Here is a 14,439-nt window from a genome sequence, read left to right as displayed (position 1 = left end):
TGTGCAGTTAAGGTTTTAACGGCCTTGCAGCACACACAACAAACGACTTTCTATCATTTCGTAAAGTGGCATTTTATTAAAAACTGTACAATTAACTTGCAGCAAATTAACTGAATTGAAACTTGTTTGTGGATCCTTACTGTTTTTTCTCTTGTACATAGTGTTTTTTTTATTATTTCCCTACTCCTACTGTTTTTTTTAATACAGTTTTTTATACTGTTCTTTTCTCTATCCACTTTGCTGCTGAAACATTGAAATTCCCCCATTGTGGAACAAATAGAGGAATATCTAATCTAATCTAATCTAATAAAACCTTATACAGTAATTGTTCTCAATATGTTTAAAGGAACACATAAAACAAGTGTTTTTACATTCATATTGGCGTAAATGAGACTTATTTTGCTGCTAAAGATGCTAAAACTTTAACTTTTAAAACGAGCCCGTTACTTTACTTCAAGCATAAAATCGAAGTTTCTTTCTCCGCCGTCAAAAACAAAGATCTTATGACAGCATCAAAACAGACAGACACGTCAGCATTCCTCGGTCGCCGATTGGCTAAAGCGGACGCCACAGGGTGCCGCTGATTGGTTAAGAAACCCGAGCGCTCGGAGGATCGGCCAATCAGGTTCCAGCGCGAGCCGGGTATAAAGGCGCCGATGTAAACAAAGGAGCGGACAGTTGAACGGCAGCGACCCAGCCGAGGGCGAGCTCTACTGGATGTTCTTGTCTCGACGAACGCGTCCGGATCACAGGCTGACCGTGGGGAAAAAGCCACTCTGAAGCGAATGAAGAAACAACTTATCTTTCACTTCACATACAGAGGACTTCTAACGAGAGGAAAAAAGAGTAAAAGAAGAAAATGGAGTATAAATTACGAAAAGCTGAACCCCGGGACGTGTCTGATATATTACGACTGGTGAAGGTAAGCTAGGCCCGAGCCACCAGAACCAGTACGTGTGCTCGGAGACAACGGAAATAAATCGATTATTAATCGATACGAATTAAACACAAACGGTTGAGTTCCTGTTAGCTGTTAGCGGTTAGCTGTTAGCTAACCGTTGTCTCGACCTTTCCCGTGAACTACTTCCGGCCGCGCTGGAGCTCATGAAGACTAAACGAGGCGTTAAACGGTGAATCAGATGAATTACACCGACTAACGGTGAGCTACCGGCAGGTGGACAATGTCCGGAGGAGGTCCGAGTGTCGGTTAGTGTCGGTGGCTTTTTGTTTACGGACAGACGACTCACATCCGGTATGACCGCCGGTTGACCAAATATGGTCAGTGTGACGTCCGGCTTATGTTCTTATCAGTGCTGCCCCTGAATTAATATTATTAATAAATTAATGTTATTACCCTTTCTATATAACTCCTGACATGGATAACGCGACCAGGGCTGCTGATAATGGGTATAATATATAATAATAATAATTAATTTAGTCTATTAAAGCTCTATTTTAGCTGATAAATGACCTTTAAGGAATAATACGTTCTTAAATCATACAGGAGCTCCAATATTAGTTAAAACACATATATCAGCATGTAGTAGTTGTATATAAGTCCTCACATAAACTCCTCCATATTGCGGTTTAGATGACGTTAGGACCGTTAAAAGGGATCACAGAGAGCACCGAAAGGTTTATTTAAGTGTAAAATGTCCCGCGCATGACACATTTATTATTTTATATTAAATAATGTGTGTCAGAATGTCTTGTCATTGGGTGTGTATTTGTTTTGGCTTCGTTTGGTGTCACACATCTTCTCTACTCCAAAACATAACGGGTTAACTTCCGTGTTTGTCGTCCCAGGAACTTGCAAAATACGAAGAGATGGAGAGCCAGGTGACACTGACTGAGAAAGGTGAGCTTTTAATTGACCTGCAGCTGTCTGTAAACACACATTATATGGTCAGTCTTTGTCTTTGTATTTACACGTGTTCTCTCCTCCTTGCAGAGCTCCTTGAGGATGGATTCGGTGACACCCCGTTTTACCATTGCATCATCGCTGAAATCCAAGGAGAGAACAGCAGTGACGGTACGAAGCAGCCCAACATCCATAAAACAACTCGCTCTCACTCTCAGGCTCAAGTTCCTTCACCACCAACCTTTTTAAAGTCCTGGCAGACCCTCACAGTGGCAGTTCTGTTTCCTTACCGCCGCCACGTGTCCTTTTGTCTTTGACCTAAAAATAGATATTTAGTTTCTGTAACGATCTCTTCCCTCAGCATGAGTTTATGGTGACGTTGCTTCCCCCCCCATCTGCTCAGACCGACAGTGTTTACATCAACCGTATACAGTATGTGCTTCCTGTTTTTTTTTGTAAAATAAATATAGGTGTTTGTTAAAGTGGGAGACGCCCAGCTGCAGATGTTCACTCTTTATATAAACACGCTCAGATCTAATGGCCACGCCGTGTTTAACATAGTAACACTACATCAGGAAATCTCATTTAACTGTTCCTGACTAAACTTGTGTCCAGACTTGTAGTTCTTCAGTTTAAGGACCAAAGGTTGGTACTTAAACAATAACAAGTTCAAACAGCACAAGAAGTAGGACAAAGAAAAAACACCTTAATACTTATTAATAAATATCTGTACATACATATATGTGCAGAAGGAGTCCAGTAGTCTGAGTCTGAAACCCTTATTGAGGTTGTGTTAGAGAGTCATATAAAGCTAAACACAGGTAGTTATATAGTGCATGTACACATAATACAATATAAGGACCATAACAAACACGTTTATAGTAAAATATATAAATATATAAAACATGCAGCAGCAGCACGCTCAACCATTTCATTGTCTAACTCTTCAGGCCTGAAGGTGGTTGGCTTTGCCATGTACTACTTCACCTATGACCCCTGGGTGGGCAAACAGCTCTACCTGGAGGACTTCTACGTGATGGAGCAGTACAGAGGTCAGAATCTGGTCCGGTCCACATTTAACTGCTTCCTGGTTGCGTCTGTATTATTAATGAGCTCTGTGGTTTCTCTTTCCAGGGCTGGGCATCGGTTCGGAGCTCCTGCGGCATCTCAGTAATGTGAGTATGTTTACTGGAGCAAAGCTGAGTACAGCACAGTGTTTGGAGGGGGGGGGGTTATAATCAGGATCATAGGAGGTCCAGATAGAGGCCGAGACATTATTTATTATAAATAACTGTTGAATTTCAGTTTAAATGTGTTTATCCCGTCTTTTTTTCTATTATTCAGACTGTTTGTATTTTATTTCTTGTCACTGTGTGAAAGAGTCTGAAGAATGGACTTTCAGGAGATCTCAAGATCTGAGTGTGACTGCAAACGCTATATTTCTTGGTTCTAGTTAAAAGCTAAATATGTGAATCAGACACAGATTTCTGGATGAGACAAAGGCAGGAAAACGTTGGAGAACTGAGGCTCCAGTAAAATCTATAAATAAGATAAATTAGAACAATCAGATCTTTAAGCTCAAGTTTAAATTTTACTTTTAGTTTAAAAACTCCAGTTTGTGTTTGTATTTAACAGAAAACATTTACCAAGCAGTTGCATTCTGGGAAACGTAGGCTTTACTGTTACAGTATAACATGCGTCCTGTTGGAGTACCCCCCCCCACTTTAACGCTCTCGTCCCCGTTCCAGCTGGCGATGAAGACGCGCTGCACCGGCATGATGTTCGTCGTCGCGGAGAACAACGAGCCGTCCGTCCAGTTCTACAAGCGGCGCGGCGCCGAGGATCTCTCCGAGGAGGAGGGCTGGAGGCTCTTCAGGTTCGACAAGAACAGCCTCGTGAAGATGGCGACCCCCGCCGAGGAATGACGGCGGTCCGGCTCGGAGCAGAGCAGAGCAGGGGAGGAGGGAGAGGAGGAAACTCGAGGGTCTGAACCAGAGACGGCGAGTTCGGCCTCTGCGTCGGACTCCTCGGGTGGTTCCTCCGTTCAGGCTAAGATTCATAGAAGTTGATCTTTTTAAAAAGGGGAATAGTGTATCACAGTTATATGATTCTATATGTTCACAATCTTTAGTCTGTTGCTAACGCACCAATCTGAATCACATTTACTCTAAAAATTAATGTCTTTGTGTTTGGAGCATTTTCATATGCGGGAATATCACTTTTAAGTTTTCAATAAAATAATAACTGATCACAGAGCTGACTCATCCTTTGGCACGCTGGGGACAGGAGGTAAACAACAACAACACAGAAACGTGTGATGTGTTCAACAGCGTAGAGTCGCATTGTGACCAAACAAAGATTCATTTTTCAGTTTTATTAATTTATTATTTATTAAAAGTGTTTGTAATGGGTGGGTGTGTTTTTAAATCTGTTGGTCTTTACTTTATTTACTTAAATCTGCTTCTATATTCTCAGAAATGTGCGAGAACGCTGCAAGAAAACATTTATAAAAAGCTTCATTTTAAAAAGTGAATTATCCTTTTTGCTTTTCTTAATTCTGACAGTTGGAATCGGGGTTTTTATCAGTATGTCGACACCAGTAAGAAGTTGGTACGTCAATGACAATCATTTGATAATTGACATTAATTGATAGCAGTAAACTGTTTATGTAGAAGCCTTGATGTTGTTTCACACCTTCACACAGTGCGTAGAAGAACTGTGGAGGAAGCTCTTTAACTTTCTCCAAAGTTCTTCCAGTGAAACGTTTATTAAAATGTTTTTAGTGTGTGTGAGTGTGTGAAGCCTCTTTGGACTCAACACAATAAACAAAATGGGCTCATCAAGTTCACGTAGTTAAATAAAACTAAATGTCTGTGGGAAAATAAACACATTTTTACAATTTTGTGTCCTTACAAAAGCAACTTAAATAAAATAAAGATAACAGGAACTGTCTTTAGTTTTGGTCATTTGTAAGCAGACACTTTGTGTATTTTTACATTACCTATTCTGACAAATACATCCCATATTATAATAAAACAACTAAAACTAACAGAAGCTAATAAAAACTTTGGAAACTAAACTGAATTGAAAAGCAAATGGAAATAGAAACTAATGAAACAACTCCCTGAGCCTGACCTCATTATAACTTTTATAACGTTTTATATTATTAAAGCCGTCTGCAACCATAAAGGTCTGAGTCACAGTGTTTGTAAGAGATAATGTTGTTTGCTGACCACATTTACTATAGCTCCAGAACAGTCTGTAGACCTATACGTCTCTGACCTTTGAGCCACGCATTGTGGGTCGTGTTTATGTTGAGTTGTGAGACTTAAACATTCAGGTCAGGTTAAATATTCACCAGGTGGAGTTATGAAAACACTCCTGCAGGTCAGTGAGTGTGATCCCATAAAGCCAGGTGGCCATTAAGAGTAAGATATTGATCATTTGTGCCACAAATTAGTCTTTTTTTTTTACCCTCAAATCAATAATTTGTGCTCTCAAACAGCATTAGTTTCAGAAAGAAGTAATATTATTATCACTTCTGCCCTTTATATTCGTTGTCCTGGACAATGTGGGACCAGTGCTGTTTCTATTCTAAGTAAATACAGTAAGCATTAAAGGAAGCTAAGTGTTCACAGTGCTTATGGTCGTCTTCCACCGGCTTCTCCCAGTTCTCAGTCATTCCCCGGTCTTTAAGGGAGTTGCGTTTCCTTTTATTTGTGGTAGTTTCCATCAGAATTCTCAATCTGCAGAGCTGGTGACTGTGTGGTGACTCGTAGCCGTAGCGTAGTCCACTTTTCCTTAAGGGACCCCTTTCCCTGTCGTTTAATAAACTGACTCAGTGACATATTTTATGGATATTTTCATATTATATTAAAACAGTGAACTCAGTAACTGCAGGAAGTTTGTGTAAAACAAGAGGTTTGGAGGAAGTTTGAGCAGATTATTTCCCGTTTATGGAACTTTTTATACAATTCTCTGTATTATGTATTTTTTATGATTTTTTAACAATCATACAGATTTAATAAGCTTTTTTTTGGGATTAATTCAGTATTTTCTTCTCCCTGACGCTTTTAACAACTAACTTTACTTCACAGAAGGGAACCAAATGCTGAGATATTAGTCTACTGTGTGTATTTATTACATTTTCTTACAGAAGTTACCCCCCCGTGCGGCTTTGCTGACCCCTAATGAGGCTCCCCACCCCCCAGATTGGGAACCACTGGCGTAGTTCAAAGACAAAGACATGGTTAACTGCTGCTCACGCTGTGTCTGTGTATCATCGACTTTCACATCAACTCACAGAGGCTGGAAGTGAAAACTAAATTAAAATGAGCTCATATCGTTTGTATCGTAGTAACATTTCCCCCCTGATAGAAGCTCAGTGTGACTCTGTGTCATTAACAGTAAAAGCTGCTGATGTTGTTACCAGAAGGGTCACACAGTCTGTAACTGAGCGGTAAACAGGGAACAGAAAGTGAGCTGTGGTGAGGACTGGACGTGCTTTTTCACAGAGCGATGTGAGAAACTCGTCAGATACTTTTTTGTTACTTCGGCAGCGACTCGTTCACATTCAGTATCTGGAGACTTTAAAATGTTCTCACTTGAAATGTTTAAAGCAGATTTTTTAGGAACTTAAACCACTTTTAAAACATCATAAGAGGAACAAGAGCGCTCACATAACACTCGTATTCTTCTGTTCCTCTTTGTCGAGTCATTTTAAAATGCTACCTTTGACATTCATATGTTTGACACACTTTCAGTAGAGAGAACTTAATTTGGCTTCTTTAGAAATTAGTGGCCTCTTGCTGCTTTAAAAACTGTGTAAAAACTCGTTTATAGCCGACAAATGCTTCTAATCAGCCTTCACCCAGGATTTAAGGATTTAAGAGGTTTTTTTAATGGAATAAACTTAAGTTTACCCCTAAAATGATCCAACAGCAGAGGAGAGTTATATCATATCCTGTGTGTGCAGAAACGTTACATCAGTGGTCTGAAGATAAATCAGAACCAGACAGAGAAAATGGAAAATAGAGGAAATGAGATTAAACGTACAAAGACACCGACGCTTTTCAAGTAACTTCAGCAGCACTCTGGGTTTTTGTTTTGTTTTACACGAGCTCAAGAGTGTCGGTGAGCAGTAAACCTTCTGCAGGGTTTCTGTGAGGAAGTGCAGCAGAGCTTTTCTCAGCCACAACAGGACATGACCTCTGCTCACATGATCGCTCTATACATCTTCCTGCTGCCTGGACTCAAAGAACAAACGGCTCCTCACAGGGCCTCAAACACAGTTTTATCCATTAAAGACTTTAAACCAACAGACAACTTTAAAGATAACTACATATTACTTCCTCAGGATGGTAAACTATAAATAAACCCTATCAGACATTCATGTTTTCCTTATATGTTCCTCTTTTAGCAGCAGACAGACTTTTAACTCCTTTATAAGTTATTGATTCATCATGAGACAAAGACATTTTATGGATTACCAACTGACCTACAAAGCAAATATACAACAACAACAATCACAACTAAACAAATCATTCAAACACGCTCTCGTGAAACTGTAGTCCCTCCCTCAAGCCTGCAGTCAGCACTGGGAACCAGTCTGTTCCAGTTCAGGGTCTGTGGGAGGAACCGTGAAAGGAAATCTATCCTGTCATCTGTTGTCTTATCAGCTCTGAACTCAACGAATGTTTAAGTGTTAAATATCTCAGCAGCTTAGAAAGCGTTTAAAGAGGCCTGTGTTATATTTGGATATCGTTCCTACAGTTTCTAATTCTATTAATGTTTCAATGTCACTTTTTTTTTTAGGGGCTTTTGTCCCTTTATTGGACAGAAAAAGCTCGACAGATAGACAGGGAATGGGGGAGAAAGAGAGGGGATGACACCCACCCAGGTGAGCTACCAGGGCCCCCCAGATACCCCCCCTGTGGATCTCAGTAAGTGCTTCCCTCCTGGTTCTGATGATGCTGTGTCATTTGTTTGAGTAAAGAACAAACAGTTGATAACCGGCTTCATGTTGATGTAGTAACGTCAGCGTTAGACTCAATAACACCAGGATTACCCAAACAGAGCCAGTCTTAGTGATACTCTATATTCATTTAACCATAAATCAAAGAATAAATGTATGAATTTATCATTTAGCAGGAGTTAAAGATCTCGTTTTTCTAACCAGCATCTCTGTACAGACAAACACAGGTTTACTTTATGAATTACTCATCACCTCCGTCGAATGCCAGGTTTAATTACATTACAATAAAACCTCATACAGTATATACAGTGCATTATTAGACACGGGGACAATAACACGTTCAGCTCATCCATTAGTAACTCAAGCTGGAGTACACACATTATTCGGCCCTTTACTGTAGCACAGCAGTAGTAATGCTGAAATAAATATGAACACAGTGAACACACTGAACGATCATTGAGAGGAAAGGCTGGAGGGAAAGATTAATATCTGCTTTTTGTCTGAGAGTTAGATGAAAAGATCGATGCACTTTAAATATAAAGATTGAAACTAGCAGCAGGTTAGCTCAGCTTAGCATAGAGACTGGAAACAGCTGCCACTTGTAGTTTTTAGATGTTGTTGCTGCAGTGGCTTTGTGTTGTGTTGTTAGGCCTGTATTTATGTTTATGTCCTTGTATGTATTGTACTATGCATTGCTGGAAAATCCAATTGTCCTCAGAGGACAAAATAAAGTCGAAAGTTGAAGAAAGTTTCTGGTCAATAAAAGAAATAATCCACCACAGAACAGCTGTAAACCCACAACATTGTGTTGTTCTTAATCCATCTGCTCCCCCTGTTTCCATTCATTATGCTAAGCTAACCAGCAGCTGACTCCACCTTTACATTTATCGTACAGATGTGAGTGTGTTATTGATCCGGTCATCTAACCCTCAGCAGGAAACTGAAAAGAAAAGTGTGTTTTTCCCAAAATGTTGAACTATTCCTTTAAAGTGAACAGGAGTTGATATCAGGACGAACCGTGTACACATACGTCTCCACAATCCTCCAAATGTGTTGCTTTAAAAAGGACGGATGTGCACCAAAAATGTTTTTAAGATATTCTACTAACACAAATAACACAAAAAAAACATAAATAACCTCAGTAGTGGAGTTCAGAAGTGGAAAATTCCTTCTATTTGTGTTTTCTAACATTGGTCCTGCTCCTTTTAGGGCTTCATTAAATAATTGGTCCATAAAAGAGGAGAAAACAAAATGTCCATATCGCTCCCAGAACACAAGGTGATGTCTTCTAACAGCTTAAAACCCAAAGATATTCAGTTTACTACAAAGTAAGACAAGCAACTGCAGCAAATACTCAGATTTGTGAAGCTGGAATCACCAAAATTACTTCACAATTAACTGCTTGAGTGATTTTCTGTGGATCAACTAATCGTTCAGCTCCTTCGTTGATGTTTTCCAACAGTTCCATGTGTCTCTGTGCCCGTCTGCCGGGCGGTGTTGTGCCGTGGCGGTGGCACACATTGTGGACGTGTTGCCGATAACACTGCAGACATTTTACACCGTGACCCTGTTTTGTTAATCAAATCAGAAACTGGAAGAGCTTAGGTCAACGAGGGAGAGACTTGGAATGATAACAGGAGGAGGAGCTGAGGGAGTCTTCCAAGAAGCAGGGTCACAAACCTGGAATATGCCCTGCAGAAGAATGCCAGAAAGATGTGTAAACCTGCTTCTTGGAAGAGGCGGCGGCGTTCAGGAATGACTGAAGAGGAAACAGAAAGGAGTTCTGTGATATAAACTTAAATACTGCAGCTTACAGGCCCTCGCACAAGGCTCTGGGCCTGAGTGTGTGTGTGTGTGTGTGTGTGTGTGTGTGTGTGTGTCTTCTTGCTGTCTCAGCTGGTCGTGTCGTTGCTCTCTGACGTCTCTTTCTTCTCCCCCACAAACAAAGAGACACGTTAGTGAGAACAGCTGTGAGAATAAATGAGTTTATACAGTAATGATACAAGTTCTAAATACTGAGAGAAAACACACAGACTCACCTTCTTTTTACCAAACGGCGGCTCTTTCCAAAGCGTCTCCACGGTGACGCGGCCCTGCTGAGCCCAGGTGTACGCCGTGTCCCGACTCACCTGGTGGAAAACACACTGATAGAGTGAGTGTTGACACATTATTCCCCTTTCTGATGATGCAGGTTCATGATGAAGTGACTCAGGTTCACACTGTGCTTTCCTTTGTTCTCACCACAGCTGATTTGTCTGCAGCGTCTCCGGTGATTTAACTCCAGTCTTCCTCTAACTCAGGTTTTATTTACGCAATATGAGTGAGGAGATAAAGTACCATTTATCATTCACAGGACAACACAGGTTGTTTCCAGGATATTTGGTCATTTGAATCCATTTCCAAGGTGTTTCCATGGCTGGAAAACAAGTCTCTAAATATCCAGGTTTTTCCAGGAACATGTTGGAACTTATCCAACTTGCAGGTACAAATCCAAGAAAGCAAATCTAGATTCATAACTGATGTAATCTTTATATTTTAAAGTTTTGATGGATCACATCTTGCCAAAATGTCAATTTACAGAACTGAATATAAAAATACTGCATCAGGGTTTTGAGTTTGGAGCTTTTCCCTTCATACTTTATAACTTAACAATTGTTTGTTTTGTCTTTTACACCTCCCTCAAGTTTCAGAGAAATCTTCTGACTTGCACACAAGTGGCTCAACGTGTTCTTTTTATCTCGTTGGCTCATGTGTTTTCATATCTGCACCCTGCCCTGTTTGTCTGCTTCGTCTCTGCTGTGATCGAATCGGGGTGTGCCTCTGTGTTCTGTGTCTGTATGACCTCTCTCAGGGAGGAAATACAGTACATAAAATGACCCAGACATCAGTGGGAATTAGAAACACCATTCACAGCCAGGACTTCCTGCAGGAAAAGGGTTGTGCTTTCCTAAAAGGAAGCGAGTCACAGATCAAACACAAACACTGATACAGCTCTAACTAAAGCATGAGACCTGCCTGGAAACTTTGAATCTACGTGATGTCCGACAGAGCTGGACAGACACAGATTATAGGGCGAGGGTGTGATATTTTTCCTCTTTCCTGTTGAAAAACTCTCCTAGAATGAACTTTATGGCTCACTGGTGCCCATAAGAAAAGACCTAGCTAACATAATAATGTGTAGCTAAAAATAAAACAACCAATAAACTGAATGTATGTCACTGTTCCTGCTTTCACAGATGTTTCCCCGAGTATATTTCAGTACTGAGAGGAGCATTCAATAAAGAGGTGAAAACAGATTCATTCCTTTTTGCCTTTGCTGACTTGTTAACTATGTTAAGCTTATAGATGGACCCTCACATTCACCTATTTAGGGCCTAATTTACACATAAAGAGAAAACCAGGTCTGACTGTCTCGCTCGGATACCTTCGAGTTTCTTTTATTCTAAAAGTATTTAGTCCATTTATCAGTTTAACAGAGATGCAAAGGTGTAAACAAAACTTTACTATTAAAATAAAAATAGTTATTTTAACTGAACTTAGTTTTAGACCTGATTCAGTTGTTACCATACACATAACGACCTCCAGGGAGACGTTACGGATTGCTGATGGCTTGTAACTATTTCTATTTACCAAATGCCGTCATGGTAATAAATTAAAGTAGGATCCGGCAGACGAGGATACAGAGAGGTGCTCCTGACGTTGTCCTGATGTTTTATGTTTTTATGACATGCCTCACGGTGACACCGAAGACAAATGTCCACATTGTGGACATGTAACAGCAGCTTTACACAGATGTTGGGATGTTACTGAATGCAGCTCTATTGTAACTCCATCTATTGTAAGACTCCCCGTGTGGTGTAATACTGTGTGTGTGTGAGAGAGGTGATCACACACACACACACACACACCCACACACACACACACACACACACACACACACACACACACACACACACACACACACACACACACACACACACACACACACACACACACACACACCTTGAGTAAGGATGCAGCCTGCTGAGGGTAAAACATGGAGGCGCTCAGAGCCATCAGTCCAACTGGAAATACCAGTCGCTTCACCTTGGAGCCTGAAAGAGAGAGGGCGAAGGTATTAACGGACATCGGAGTGAAGGAGCGGCTGTGAGAACTGAACTGACCTTCTTTCACAAAGACAAACAGCAGCTACTCATAAAGTGCAGCACTCCTTTATTTGACTCTTTAAAGGGAGAATCTCTGACACAGCTTGTGTTTCCCAGGATTTCTAAGAAGATTTCTGGATGTTTGTTCGCACTCGACACCAAAGACAACGATGTCCTCTGACAGGTTAAGTCACGCTGAATGATATCAGTGTGTTTCTAGTCTGCATGTTAAGATTTGAATAAGTTACAAACTCCCAGAAAGGAATGCAAATTTCTGATGCAAATTGCTGCAACCGGACCCTGAATGTTTTTGAAGTTCCCTCAATGGCCTCCATGAGCTGTGTGTCACAGACACTGCTCCAGCTGCTCGCTGCGTTCAACGTGCCAAACTGCAATCACTAACTTCCTGTTGTTTGTAAGAAATGCACCTGTCTCTCTTTCACCTCACGCAGACTCTCTGCCTCACTTTCCTACAGCTTCAAGACAAACCTCCGCTGCAGCACCAACATTCAACTGTCACACAGGGAGAAATGTTACCCGTGGAGAGGCTTATAAACCTATTTGTACGCCCTCTTGACAGCAATAACACACTAGTGCACCAGGTGAACTGAGATAAAGTGGCCACAGGGAATTACTTTTTAAAAGGTTCATGGTTGCTTTAGTGTCTCCTGAAAGAGACAATTGTGGCCTGAACTGAAACAACCTTGAGCTATCTTACAGAATAACTCGAGCGCTGCAGACGGATGAACAGTGTAACACATTTTCCGTCTCTGTGGCGGTGCGAGTGAGACTCGTCTCTGTCAGGGAAAGCAGGTCAGTGTGTGTGTGTGTTTGTGTTTGTGTTTGAACTTGCACAGTTTACCTTTGGCCAGATAAAGTCCAAGGAAGCCAGTGAAGCTCACCACCGCTACACTGGGGTAGAGGTCGGGAGGAGGGTCACTGAGGAACTGGTATGCACCTGAAGAATAAAATAAGGTGGGAAGGAAGGATCCATTGTCATGTGATCATTCTGTATCTCAGATCAGCTCAAACGCAGCACACACTGCACTGACTGAAGTCGTGTTTTCTCACCTGTGACTGTTGTTACGGACGTGTTGATCGTGGGCTCCACGGTCCGGTATACTTTCTGGGGTCCAGAGATCAACAGCAGACACAGAGTGAGACAGAAGAGCAGGTTACTTTCATCTGATAACAACTTTTATCTCCTTCAAAATGTGCAATAAACAGTGTTTTGTGTTCCCTTTAACAGCTATGATCTCTTTAAGATTGTACTGATTCATTTAAATCATATAAAGAGAGATCAGATGTGGAGCAGAGGGATAAAAGAGAAATTAAAAAGGTACAATCAATCATCCATATGTGAGCAAAAAGATTATTACGACTCTTCTGATAATCGATTCGTTTGAGTCATTTTTAAAAGACAAAATTCTCTGATTTCAGCTTCTCACATCTTTTGTCCTCTATGACAGTAAACTGACTATCTATATAATTCTTTTCAGCATTATCTGACATTTTATCGGACAAACAACTAAATCGATTAATCAAGGAAATGATCGACGGATTAATCTGTAATGAGAATGAGCTTTTTTCAGCACCGCTTCCAAAATGACTGAAAATAACATAAAATAACATGGCAACTAAATCTAGGATGTTACAGTTTCTGATGCTGTTAATAGTTTGTAAATAAAGCAGGAAAATGTCTATTTTTATAATTATGCAGCCAAATAAACTCTTAAATTATATATAAATTATAGATCTGTTATCTAGTCAAACAATGACTAATTGAATCTTTAAAGCCTTTAGGAGTAAGCGCACTCACTACGACCTATAAAGGAAGATGAAGTTTATTCTCTGCCCTCACAATAAGTACAGTTTCCATAACGTTTCATGACGCTGCAAAAAGACACTGTGTAAAAATAATCAGCATGGGGAAGGAGAAAGCCGACAGCTTTGTCACAGATGGTTTGGACACTTTTTTGCGGTGTCAAAGCGAAGACATCAGTCATCGAGCTGCAGCTGTCGGCTCAGAAAGTCGTGGTTATCCGACAACCAGACGACACGGAGTAACATTCCTTCACATAACAACCATAAGCGGCAGTGTTCTTACACTAACCTCAACTCTCTCCACTGCAGCCTGGCACGTTTGCTGCAACAAAAAAGGACAAAAAGTTCATTTATTAAACAGCAATTTTATCTTTTTTACCACAAAACTGAAAGAAATAATATAAATGTTTTCTTTTTGTACAATCAGAGAGTCCAATGCTGAAGCTTTAAGTTAAGTTTTAGAGTTTCCTGAGGTAGAGTTCGGTTTTAAAGATAGTCCTGAGTCTTTCCTGCACACGTGCATACGATGAGAACCAGAGGAGTGTTACATCCTGCAGGATCAGAGAAACAGAGCAGAGAGAGGACGCAGAACCTTAACAGATGTGGGGACCAGAGTCACATGACTTTTCCGGGAG

The 14,439-nt window shown here is 40.7% G+C and overlaps 2 protein-coding genes across 2 annotated transcripts in view; one reads left to right on the top strand and one right to left on the bottom strand.

Moving 5' to 3' along the window:
* The first annotated feature begins 664 nt into the window (after positions 1 to 664).
* LOC127359528 (diamine acetyltransferase 1) lies at positions 665 to 4,114 on the top strand. The gene is made up of 6 exons (XM_051393462.1): positions 665 to 922; positions 1,807 to 1,858; positions 1,952 to 2,032; positions 2,812 to 2,913; positions 2,996 to 3,036; positions 3,610 to 4,114. The coding sequence occupies exons 1-6, from the start codon at positions 860 to 862 to the stop codon at positions 3,784 to 3,786; spliced, it is 516 nt and encodes a 171-aa protein (XP_051249422.1). The 5' UTR covers positions 665 to 859; the 3' UTR covers positions 3,787 to 4,114.
* Positions 4,115 to 8,088: 3,974 nt separating this feature from the next.
* Positions 8,089 to 14,439, bottom strand: part of apoob (apolipoprotein O, b) — a 10,127-nt gene continuing 3,776 nt past the window's right edge. The window contains exons 4-9 of the mRNA XM_051393454.1: positions 14,094 to 14,126; positions 13,052 to 13,106; positions 12,843 to 12,938; positions 11,838 to 11,929; positions 9,875 to 9,964; positions 8,089 to 9,763 (exon numbers count right to left, since the gene is read on the bottom strand). Coding sequence (XP_051249414.1) covers positions 9,728 to 9,763; positions 9,875 to 9,964; positions 11,838 to 11,929; positions 12,843 to 12,938; positions 13,052 to 13,106; positions 14,094 to 14,126 — 402 coding nt within the window. The 3' untranslated portion in view covers positions 8,089 to 9,727. The remainder of the gene's footprint in view (positions 9,764 to 9,874; positions 9,965 to 11,837; positions 11,930 to 12,842; positions 12,939 to 13,051; positions 13,107 to 14,093; positions 14,127 to 14,439) is intronic.

This window comes from Dicentrarchus labrax, unplaced genomic scaffold (genome assembly GCF_905237075.1).
Source record: "Dicentrarchus labrax unplaced genomic scaffold, dlabrax2021, whole genome shotgun sequence".
NCBI classification, from domain to species: Eukaryota; Metazoa; Chordata; class Actinopteri; family Moronidae; genus Dicentrarchus; species Dicentrarchus labrax.
The sequence above is the reverse complement of the archived record's forward strand: the minus strand, read 5'-3'. Positions and strand labels throughout refer to the sequence as shown.

Coding starts and splice junctions, on each gene's coding strand:
- LOC127359528 (XM_051393462.1), top strand. CDS start 860: ATGGAGTATAAATTACGAAAAGCTGAACCCCGGGACGTGTCTGATATA. Junction 923..1,806: donor ATATATTACGACTGGTGAAG/GTAAGCTAGGCC, acceptor TTGTCGTCCCAG/GAACTTGCAAAATACGAAGA. Junction 1,859..1,951: donor GGTGACACTGACTGAGAAAG/GTGAGCTTTTAA, acceptor TCCTCCTTGCAG/AGCTCCTTGAGGATGGATTC.